Below are 12048 nucleotides of genomic sequence, written 5' to 3' on the forward strand. Positions count from 1 at the left end.
TTATTTGAGTTATTAACAACAGGGACTGATGATCATCTGCTTCTGCACCAGTGCAGAAAATCAGATGAACAAGAACAGTAGAAATGTTATTTAAAAACAAGTGAGAACATCATAGATTGTGTAAATGCCAGTATGAATGTAAAGACATGTAACTGTAGGGAGCAGTGATGGTTATATCAACAGGAGTGTATTGTAAACTATTAAAGTACCACAAAATGAACAGCAGATGTCACCAATTCTCTCCTCTGAATAATCTTTTTTTGATTTTAATTGAATTGAAAGTTCTGGCACATATTTCATTATTTTACAAACCGTTAATCATGCTCCACTCCCTTTTACTGGGTACTTGTACCTTTTTCTAAAATGCACGTTGGAATAAGTCAGGGAGGAGAAAACTGATTGACGTAATTTTCTTATCTTGTTTTCCAAGCTTCCTGTTAAGTCTGACTTTTGTCATGTAGGTATGAGCCACTCTCCACCCAGTTATTGCAAAATTCTGTGTATATAAAGCTGTGAAAAGTGAAACTCTGCTTTACAGAGGGGGAGGGAGGAAACTTGGGTCATTGGTGTTGGAAATTATTCAGGTATGAGCTAAAATTGATTGATTCTGTAATAATATATGTCTTTTAATAGCCTCTTGCTTTTTCTCAATAATACTAATAACCAAAGTTATTTTATTAATGTGAAATTTTAGAGTGTATAATATTTTAGAGTGTATAATTTGCCTTCATCTAAGTCATAAGTTTGCAGGAACAGCATCTAATTTACTTTTGATTCCTATAACTTTTTTCACTTTAAGGTATGAATATTTGTTTTTCATGTCTATTTAGAATAATTCTAATCACTTTACCTGTGTAACGTTTTTCCTATTCAACCATGTTCATGTTTACTGAGACCCTTATTAGTAACTAATACAGGATAAAATAAACGAAGGACCAGGATACCAGGTTGGTTGCGAGCTGAAACTGGTTGAATGATTTTCTGTATCTGTCTCTTTTTTATCTCACATCTCTGAACTGAACAGCTATGAGTGTTGTGGAAATAAATTATATAGATGGCCTGTCACAATAAGCAATAAATCAATTAATTGCATGACAAATTAAAACAAGCTCAATAATTTCCATTTGCATTGTTTATTGTTTTCCTCTTTTCTCTTGCAGACAAAAGCCTTAAGTCTAATGCATTGGTCTCAACTAGCTCTGTAAAACAGGCTTTTACAGAGACTTCATAATTAATTTTATTTGCTTTTTCTGTTGTTTTGTTTATTTTGGATATCTAAAATGTCTTCCAGTGTTAAATGTTCATTAGAATTTAAAGTTTATTGATATTTGAGAATGTGTTCTTGCATTATAATGTCATTACCAATATATTACTTGAAAATGGTCTCCAATAAACAATATCGTTTATTGCAATAAATTCTGGGACAAAATTGTCATTAAGCAATATGTGTTATTGAGACAGGCCTATATATCTAGTATTCATGAATATAGATCTATTATCTTGCTTATTTTTCCTGTCACAGTTTCTTACATAATTATATTGAATTGTTGCATTTACTTTTCTGAAAAATATTACTTTCTCTAGATTCAACATGAGGAAATATTATTCAGACTTACAAAATTCAGGCGTACTCCTGTCATATTTAATAATGAACTGGTTTCTATTTATCTCTCTAGAGTCATCATGACTTCACTGCTGGGTGCAGCCTTGCTGACTTTGAGTCTGATGTCCCCTGCCTTGGCTTTTGTTCCAATCGGGGGAGGGACATCCACTCATGTCAGCATTACTGGGACAGCCCTGCTGCAAAAGGTTGCAGAGACGTGCCAGGCGGTGGCTGATGCAGCCGGTCATGAGTTCAAACCTACGGTAGGAAGAAAGAAAAAGCACATGCAATAACACTAAAACTCTTGGTCAACATGTAGAAACTGGACTCTGACATCACATTTTACTGTCCAATTTATGGACAGTAAAAATAAGAGAACATGCGTACACACCCGCACACACCCCTTCACATTTTGCTTTATTCTGTTCTTTATATTTACCCAAATTATAAAGAACTTCTGATATGATAACATATCAGAAGTTATCAACATAACTTCTGATATGTTGATAACAACATATCAGAAGTGTACAAGCAGCATTTTAACTCTTAGTTCATAATATAAAAACTAATGCAAGAGTATATAAACAATTTCTAATCTCTTTTTTTTCTTCTCAATAATCTTAGTAACACTCATTGTTCTGATAGGAAGGTTTTGCTAATGTATTTTCAAAAAGAGCATTAGAGAGCTTCTATGAAATTAGCTCATGTGCTGCTTTGGTTTTAAAAGACTGTTTATTAAACCAGCAAACACTGCAATAATCATTTTCATTGTTTCAATACATCAAAAAGCTAAGCTTATATAATGTATTGGATACTAAGATATTTTAACTATTTATCTTTATTAATAATCACCCAAACCCAAAATTCAATTTCTCAAAACTTTAAATATCAAATCAAAACTTTATGTTTTAATCCTGAATACCTGTATATAGTATGTTTCATTATTTGGACTGAATTTCTTAAGTAAATTAAGGTTGTTTGTGATATTCAAATTCATCAAAGAGTCGTTCTATTTTTCTCTTATGTGACTCAATAAAATAACCTTATTTTAGTTTAGTCACAGTTCTCTTGTTTGTGTTATTTTCTTTAACATCTTTGTATTAATTTATCCTTCACTTTAAACATGCACACTTTATCATTTTCCCTATTTTCCCCCCACCACTGTTGATTCTAGTCACGAAAACAACAAATACCCTTTTCTCTGCTTTGATAAAAATCTCCACTTCTATCTCTGAGATCTTTGGCTGTTTCATTGCACATCACAGTTTAGACTTGAAAAGATTCTTAAAATCCCACTGAGCACTTAGAGGATGGATACAATATTTGTGCCTGACTCGGTAAAGACAAAATCAAGATACCCACTACCTGTTTCAAACTAGCACTCCGTAAGCTCTTGACTGATAATCATCTTGAAAAAGAAAGATTCAGGTAAATGTGTATGTGTCCTTCACAATTGTTCAGGAACATATTTCCCTCAATCATAGCCACAAGTAACACAGCATAAAGCGTTATACAAATATTCAACGTTTATTTCAGTCACAACAGTTAAAACTGTTTTGTCACATTTTATGACTTCTCAGAATATTACCTCACATTTGACACCAAAGAGAAACCTAACTCATATCATGACTAACTACAATGCAAATAGCATTGCATTATAACTCAACATGTAATGTTGATGAGTTACATTCAATGAAATTTTGCAATGAAGAAGGGGAGAAATGACCATTTAACTTCTTGTGTTGTTTTTTTCACTTTCTTAATTATTATCTTTTGACTTCTCCTTCTGAACTTTAGGGTTCTTCTCCAGGAGAGTTAGTCCAGGCCTGTCTGGGTCCCACCGCACCAGGAGATGTCTCCGGTGCCAAGTTCCACTCAGCTCTTTGGGAGATCTACACCCAGAACAGCCTGGTGGACCGTGACTTTGTAAACAGGTAAAGTGGGAAGAAAAATACTGTGGAAAGAAGTTTGAATTAAAATGTACGCATCCAGTAAAATGTTTTGCATTGAAAATTTCTCCAAACTTCAGTCCACCACATCACTTCAACTCCGAAGCTTTCTTAGAGGGACGTGGACTAATCACTGAAGGCGTAGCGGCCATCAAGGCTAACATTCGGAAGGAGAACTTCAAAGCTGCCAGGGAAACATTGGGCAGAGTCCTGCACACAATACAGGTGAGAGGGGTCAAATGACACAAAATCTTAAAAATAAATAGCTCAAAATGATAACAAAAGACAAGCTAGTACATATACTGTATGTCTATTGTTTATAGTACTTTTTTTCAATTGTTTCATATGTATCGTATAAAAAACTAGAGGAAAAGGGTTTAAAAGCCTTATAGATAGTTAAAAAGGATGCTATACTGTGAGTGTAAATAAGATGCAGAGGTGGCCGTTGCACTTTTTTATGAGCTAACTGATTTTTCAAGGCATGAATGTTTCTGTTGATTCTCAGGATTTCTACAGCCACAGTAACTGGGTGGAACTGGGATACACCAAACCATATGTCAACCTCTTAAGACCAGACCTGCCTCTAGAAAACCTGGCAGGTAAAAGTGTTGAAATACAGCTTTCCATAAAGAAGGACATTTTCTGTGGGTGGGGTGAAGTGTCTTAAAGAGGACAACTTGAGTCATATTTTCCTGAAAAACACTTGGGTGTCCAAAGTGCAAAGATTGCGTACTTATGGCTTAGGAAGTCTTCAAAATTTAGCCAATGAAATAAATTAGCAAGTGTTTTTACAGTTATTCACCTGACAAAATTTAATTTAAAAATTGTGAAATTCCACTTCCATCTCTTTTTCTTCTTTTGTGCAGATGTGAACACTTCGACCTGCAGCGACTGTGCCAATAGAAAATGTCCTAATCAGATTCTCTCCAACATCCTGAATGAGAAGAAACTCACATCAGGCTACATGGGAATCTTTTCTTCTCAGAAACCTAAAGGTATATTATCTCATATTTACAACAAATCTAAAACAACACAATCATCCAGTCCCAGAGTAGTAAGGAAGTTAAAAAATTCTTAAAGTTTGCTGTTAAGTAACTCCAGCAATATGTGGAACATCTATTGTCCACTGTTAAGTACTCTGTCTGAATGCAACCATGCAAAATCTTACTGGAGAAGTCTAAATGTTGTCCTTTTTGACATGGTCCTGCAAAAAAAGAGGAATGCATTTTGACAAAATCTTGTAGGCAGCACATAATTTTATTCCTTTCTTCAAATACTTTCTATTACTTAGCATGAAAAACTAGCATGCAGTCTTTTCTCCAAACCAAATTGTATCTAAATTCTTTAAGACACTATTAATGTTTAAAAGTTATTTTAATACTCCACAGATAGGTGTCCATTAAGACCCAGTTTATCTTCTTCCTCCTGTCTTGTTTCAGGCAAATGTAGCCATGGAGGTGAATCTGATCTCACCAGCAACACAGTTCCTCGAGGAGGCATCAGCAAAGACGAGCGCCGCTCTGACAATAAGGAATTTCATGATGCTGCTGTAAATGCAGCAGTAGCTGCCAGCCTCCAACTGTTAGAAGACATTCGTTTGGCTTCAGGCAATCATAACTTTTTGAGGTATGACAAGATTTAAAGACAAAAAATATATATATAATACACTAAACAGACACAACCTTAGAATCACTGACTGAGGAAGTAAGTAACACTTAATCCTACCTATTAGTCAGTGGGGTATGTCAGAACCCAGGCAAAAATTCAGAGCCATGGGCAGCCAAGGGACATTGATGGGCCGTGTGGTCCATTCTTCAAGATGAGTAAATACAGCTTGAAAATGCTTTGGGAAGCTTGAAAGTTGACTTCCAATCTAAGTACTTTCAAGCCAACCAAACATCTGAGTTTGACTGTACAGACAAGTCCAATACATAGAGGCTTCACCTTCAGATTTGGAGAACATAGAGGATTGCCTATTAACAACTTGGAGCCTGATATCACAGCTCCCTTTCTGGGCTCTAGTGGAACCCATGCCTTGACTGGTTAGAGATGTTTTGGCAGCAAATGGTGAATGAACACATTAGGCAGGTGGTTACTATGGTATGTCAGCGCACAAACTGCCTAAAAGTAAATTTTGCAATTAAAAAATATGCTTGCCTTTTCTCATAGAATGATGGGGATTGCTCGTTCATCTGTGGTGTGCTTTGTCATTGACACCACCGGCAGCATGTCTGATGATATTGAAGCAGCTAGAACGGTCATGTATAAAATCATTGACAGCAAAAAGGGAACACAAGATGAACCATCTGAGTACATCCTCGTGCCCTTTAATGACCCAGGTATGAACAAGTTTACCTTACTAATCCTAAATGCAGATGCTTAAAGGTTAGTCTCTGTGCTTCGCTCAATTATGCGTGTATTTGTAGAGTTTGGGCCTATGATCAGGACAACTGATGCTGAGAAAATGAAAGGAGAAATCTCCAAGCTCAAAGCAGCAGGTGGTGGAGACACACCAGAGATGTGTCTATCAGGACTTCAGGTACATGAACTGATTGTGATGTTTTACAATTTCAACTGGAAACTAGCAGTGCACCAATTTATTGGCCAGCTGATTTATTGGCCAGCTGATTTATTGGCACCGATTTCCTTAATTTTGGGAGATCGGTGATAGGCTGATACTTACATCTGAAGAGCCAATCTTATCCTCCGAGTTGATCTACCTCAGCAAAAATCAGCCACCATCCTCTTCTGCTCTCCCGTGAGAGAGGCTTGACTGACAGACCGGCCCACCAGGTCATGTCTGCACATTTGCTAATTTTAGCAACATTTTATTGGTATCGGCCAAAATCGGAATCAGAAGGTTAGACTTTTTAAAGATTGGTAATCAGCGATCAGCCAGAAAACTGCAATCGGTGCACTCCTATAGGAAGCATTAAAAGTAACTGTGAATCGTCACTTTGAACATTTCATTCTTTCAGCTGGCTCTCACTGGAGCCCCTTCCTCATCCAACATCTATGTTTTCACTGATGCTATAGCCAAAGACATTGAACTGAAAGACACAATCATTGCTCTCATGAGGAGCACCAAATCAACGGTAAACATCAAAAAGCACTAAACGATGATGTAAGCATAGCAAGTCTACACAATTAGGGAGATGGAGGTTCTAATCTTTCCATGATCTCTTTTCCATAGGTCTCTTTCTTTATGACAGACGCAAGCAGCAGGCGGCGGCGGTCTCTAACAAGTTCCTCCTTCAGTGACTATAAAGACTTGGCTTTGGCATCTGGAGGCCAGGCTATCCAGGTGTCCAAGGCCCAACTCCCTCAGGCTACAGATATTATCCTTGACACCTCAACTTCTGCTCTGGTAGGATTATTTACATGTATTAGTCTGGAAGTGATTGAATTGGTTTAAAGAACCATGAGTTGAATTATCCATCCTTCTGGCAGGTAACAGTTCTTCAGCAAGCTACTGTTGCAGAGCAGGAGACTTTCCCTTTTGTGTTGGATGAATCTCTGAAAAACATCACTATCTACATCACAGGAACATCACTAACTTTCACATTGACCAATCCTGCTGGTAACTCATAGTTTTAAAGAAAATTTCAGATAAAACCGACAGAATGCCTGTCTGTTCTCTGAGAGTAACCACGCTGACTAATGTTGCATGTTTCACATTTATAGGTGTTTCCCAGACTGACACTGAAGCCAAGGGTAAACTGGGAACCATCCACACAGTGGGTAACCTCAGGAGAATCCGTCTGTATGCTGACAAGCAGTCAGGAACCTGGCAGATCAACATCAAATCCAGTCAGCCATACACACTCAAAGTCACAGGTAAGATACCATATATTTGTTCATCTTTTTTTGTTACCTCTAAATAAAGTTAATGCACCAGTAGCATCGGATGTATTTTGAATTTATCCTAATTTTTTTTGTTTGTTTGTTCCCAGGCCAGAGCACAATTACCTTTATCTATGACTTTGTCGAAAAGTTCACAGGACCTCACTCAGGCTATGCAGTACTCAGTGGACGTCCACGAGCAGGTACACAGCACGGTTCTGTATTTTTTGTATGTACAGTATTCTAAAGTGAAATATTAAAATGTATTTATTCAAGTTTAGAGCTCTTCATGAGAGAAATTTGTAATCTCTATCTTATGTTGTGGGAAATAATAATAAAAAAGTAAAACAAAACTAAAACAAATTTCTTTTCAAATAAAAAACAGATCAGCCTGCTACCCTGGTGCTCTCAGTAATAGGAAGAAAAGGTCCAACTTCAACAACTATCGAAGAGGTTGGCTTGGTAACAATGTCTGGTCCAGAGGTTGTAACCAATGGCACAATGACTGACATGGGGAATGGAGAGATCCTGGTCACGGTTGTTGCTGTTCCTCAGCGGGAGTTTGTGCTCATTCTGAAAGGAACAGACACAGTGTCTAACAGCAAATTTCAGAGACAGTCTACCACCCAAATGTCCGTCTCCAAAGTTAATATCCAGGTCTGTTCTTGCAGTATCTCATCACATCTTCCAAATACACGTTTGACTGATGACATCAATAAAATGGAGAGTATTCAGATTAAAATTATGTGTGAAAGTTTCAATAATCTACATCTTAAAACGTTGCCTTGAGCAAGCAAATCAACTTTTTAGTGTTTCAAAGTGATCATGCAAAAGGCTACACGAGGTCATTTACACTTTTTTTTTGTGCCCATTTTCTGCTCAATACGCCTACATATGTTTAACTATGGCAGCAGATTCTGCAATTTACAAAAGAAAAACAAAACAAAAAACATAGGCAAGTGAACATTCTGAGGACAACAGAAGACCTTTAAAAACGATTTGCAGGTTAGCAATGTCTGGAAGCCATTGCCAGTTCAGTGTCAGCTAAGACTTGACACTGAACTGCAGAAATGCATCGTCCTGATTATATGTAGTATTCCAGGTTTTCATAATTGAATAATCATACTCTCTGTGCCTAGAATTGTATGTAAGAACATTAAAATATATTTTGGTGTGAAAAGATAGAAACTGGTCCTCCCTAACAATGTGCCGTGATTCTTCTTTCTCAAGGCTGCAGTGGAAAGCAGTGTTGAGCCAGGGGAAACTTTTAAACTTCCCTTCAGTGTGATGACCCAAAGTGAAGGGGGTGCATACACCATCAGCGCCCGAAATGACAGAGACTTTCCTATGTCATACCCCAAAACGTGAGAAAAATCTGTTTTATATGGTTTCTTTCCAAAATGTTCCTGTATAAAACTGACATTATAGGATTGGGGTGAGAGGAAAACATTTCTAATGTGACATCAAGCATCTATGTAAGACTTATAGGAATCTACTGAACTAATGAGCAGCACAATTTGGCCTACATATTGCAAAATAGACAATATACAAGTTAAAAAACTAAGAATTTAATTGATAACTGTAAAAATGATAATAATGATAATGCAAATTGTCTTTTTAGTTGGAGTATATTCATGTTATGATAAATGATCTTTCTTAACACTGAAGTTCACAAATTCTTTCAACATAATTTTAAAACTAATTTTTACATCTATTGACAGACTCAGTTTGTTAAGTGGAGAATATGCTAATGCTACACTGACTATTACACCAACTGCTGGCACAGAATCAGGCACTGATGTCACTCTGACTATTGAAGCCAAATCATCAAATGGCATTGATTCCAATTACGCTGTTCTGAGACTGTCTGTTGTCAATAAGGTAAGATGACATATTCTCATTAGGCTCTCCAAGAAAACATGGTAGAACAAAACAGGATTTTATTCTAATTTATGTACAAATAACATCTGCAAAGAACACTTGTCTAAAACTTTCATACAAATTGAAAATGTGGTTTATAAGAAAAAAATGAAAAGACATCCACATTAAAAATGACAACTCATGTCATTAGGTCAAAAGTTGCTTTGGGCTGATCAAAGCAAACATGATTTTCAAAGTCAAAGCTTAGATCAAATTTGGACAGAACTATAGGCCAAAAAGTCCAATTTTCAACATTTTATCTTTGCTAAATAAAGACGAGCACTGGTAAACCTTAAATAGCCAGAGAAAGATGCCCATGGATCTCCTGCGTTTGGAGGGACTTTCTTCACATCCTATAGTAAATTTTATGTTGGGGAACTTTTCATTATAAAATATTGAATTGAAACACTTTTAGGTCACATTGGTTTGTCTTGAGTTTTGCTCTTACATTAAATGGATTACCAAATGCACCAAACATTTCCATTAGCTCTAGAAATAGACTTTTAAACCTAACCAAAAAGTGATATTTTTTTAGAATACCATACTGATTTGAAAGGTCACTTCAGTTCTTAAAAGGCCATGCAACAGTGTTAAAATTTCAATTGATCCAAGTCTTGAACTGCTACTCCCAGAAGCGAGCACATCTCGTTATGACCTCCCTCCACCGGCTGCTAGTCCATTTTAGAATAGAGTTCCTCCTATTGGCTTTGATTCCTCTGGACCAATCACTGACCTTTGCCGTTTTAAATCCAAGATTAAGACTGTCACTGTGGCATTTTTTTCCAAAGTAAAGTGATTAATCATAAAAACCCAGCTTTATTAGGGCTTTGTGGACATGATGAAGAATCACTGTCTGTAATAGTCACCTTTCTTTCTGCATTTTACACAGATCACAGATTTTATTCCACCAAAGTGTGAAGTGACGACCATAGTGGCAAATTGCCCTCATGATGTCTCAAAATGTGGACCTTTCCAGTGGGAGCTCTCTGCCAACTTCACTGATCAAAATGGCACTCGGATTCAAAGCATTTCCTTGATTCAAGGCAATGGGAATTTGACACACACCACTCTGAATGCTTCTGTCGTCCAAGCGTACTACAGCGCCTCCTGCTGTTCTCAGATCGTCCAGATTGTAGCTGTAGATAAGGCTGGCAATGTGGGCAAATGCTACCACTCGATCATTCGTTCACACAGTTTTCCTACTACAACTCTGTCGTTGCCACTATGGCTTTGCCTTTTGGCTTCTATTTTTGTGGTAAGGCCTTAAAGAAGTTTACAAGATATCATGATAAATGTTCAGTATATCTTGTAAATTATTTTGTTTTGAAAAAAAAGCCTACTTACGCTATTGCCTCTTATTAAATATTTTACAGTTTGTAGGAGCTATTTCTCCATTATTTTCAGTTAAAGTTTAGAATGTAGATTATTTAGTTTATTTTTTGTTTTGTAGTCGATTTATAATTAGAATGTTTATTTTGTTGTTCTAAATAAGTTGTTGGTTAGTAATTCACTTAATAAGTTACTTGATTTCAGTTTGGGAAGTGGGTGTGTTTCACAGTATAAATACGTAGAGTTTAGATGAGTCTAGAGGCATATGGGTGGTCTTATGGTTTTTTACCTGTCTGTCATCAGTCAGTTAGTCAGTTTTATCAGTGAGAACAGGTGCAGGAGTTAGGTTAGGTTTATCCGAAGCCTGTAACTTGTTTTTAGCCAAAAAACTGAATAAAAGTAAATAAAGAGCTGCATTTTGACTGTTTTGACCTTTTGTTTGGATGGGGTAAACCAGAACCCATGATGCACAGTATTGACTGTTTGAGTTTATTTCATTTTGCTTTGATCACTTTTGAGATTTGAATTTTTTCAATTTTGGAATTAAGTTTTAGGGACAAATAGTCAATACACAGTTTGTTAACTTAAAACTATTTGCTTTTCACTATTGTGATGACATTCATTACACACCTTGTTGGTGCTGCAATAGCACCAACAATGACTTGCAGGCTGAATAAGTTAGGTCATTGCTACTAAGCAGAATTAAATACAACGCTGCAACTTGGTCTTTAATGCTTAAGAGTCAAGTACTAGATATCTGGATCACTACTAAATATTACCAATGCAGTAAAATGAATGCATGATTAAAAAGTGACTCTTTAACCCTGCTTCACAGAGGAAGCCCCTTAGGACACTTTTGTGTCCATTTAGATGAGTGAACAAATAACTTCTTCAAAAATGTTTGACCTGTTCATGAGAATTAGATGCCATGTCTTGTACATTATATATACAAGTAAACTACAGCACACATCACCAAAGATTAAGGCATCACATAACTGATGTATTACCAAATAAAATGGAACATTTCACTATTTCTGTTTTTTGAGTGTTTATTGCAGACTAAACTACAGGTATTGTTCTTGTAACATTCTTTTTCGGGTTTATTTCAGTGTCTGTACTAGCTTTCTCAGCAGGACAAGCCCTGAGACAGCAAAAAGACACCTCAACAAATTTATTGCTATAATATATATTTTTTCCAATTACTGTGCTTGATGTTTTATTCATACACGTTTTACTGATGTTGTAGAGTTTACATCCTTTAACTAAATAACACCACATAAGATGATTCAGTTGCCTTGTCATTTACAGTGCTAAAAGTATGGACTACTTTTTGACGTGACGTAAAATAGTCAATTGACCTTTGAAAAGAACACTGCAGTAGTTGCAAGTAAAGCTCTTCTTCAT

General features: G+C 36.4%; 1 protein-coding gene across 1 annotated transcript; it reads left to right on the forward strand.

Annotated features, from left to right (window-relative positions):
- Window positions 1-516: 516 nt before the first annotated feature.
- vwa11 (von Willebrand factor A domain containing 11) lies at window positions 517-11675 on the forward strand (the record flags this gene model as incomplete). The annotated part of the gene is made up of 18 exons (XM_028018648.1): window positions 517-584; window positions 1677-1866; window positions 3401-3537; window positions 3633-3777; window positions 4058-4151; window positions 4419-4547; window positions 4992-5178; window positions 5722-5891; window positions 5979-6091; window positions 6531-6647; window positions 6746-6919; window positions 7003-7132; window positions 7237-7389; window positions 7506-7598; window positions 7781-8052; window positions 8626-8759; window positions 9117-9276; window positions 10205-11675. Coding segments are annotated over 18 exons (2844 nt in total), but the record flags the coding sequence as incomplete, so codon positions are not given.
- Window positions 11676-12048: the final 373 nt, after the last annotated feature.

The sequence above is a fragment of the Xiphophorus couchianus genome, chromosome 5, assembly GCF_001444195.1.
Source record: "Xiphophorus couchianus chromosome 5, X_couchianus-1.0, whole genome shotgun sequence".
Classification (NCBI taxonomy): domain Eukaryota; kingdom Metazoa; phylum Chordata; class Actinopteri; order Cyprinodontiformes; family Poeciliidae; genus Xiphophorus; species Xiphophorus couchianus.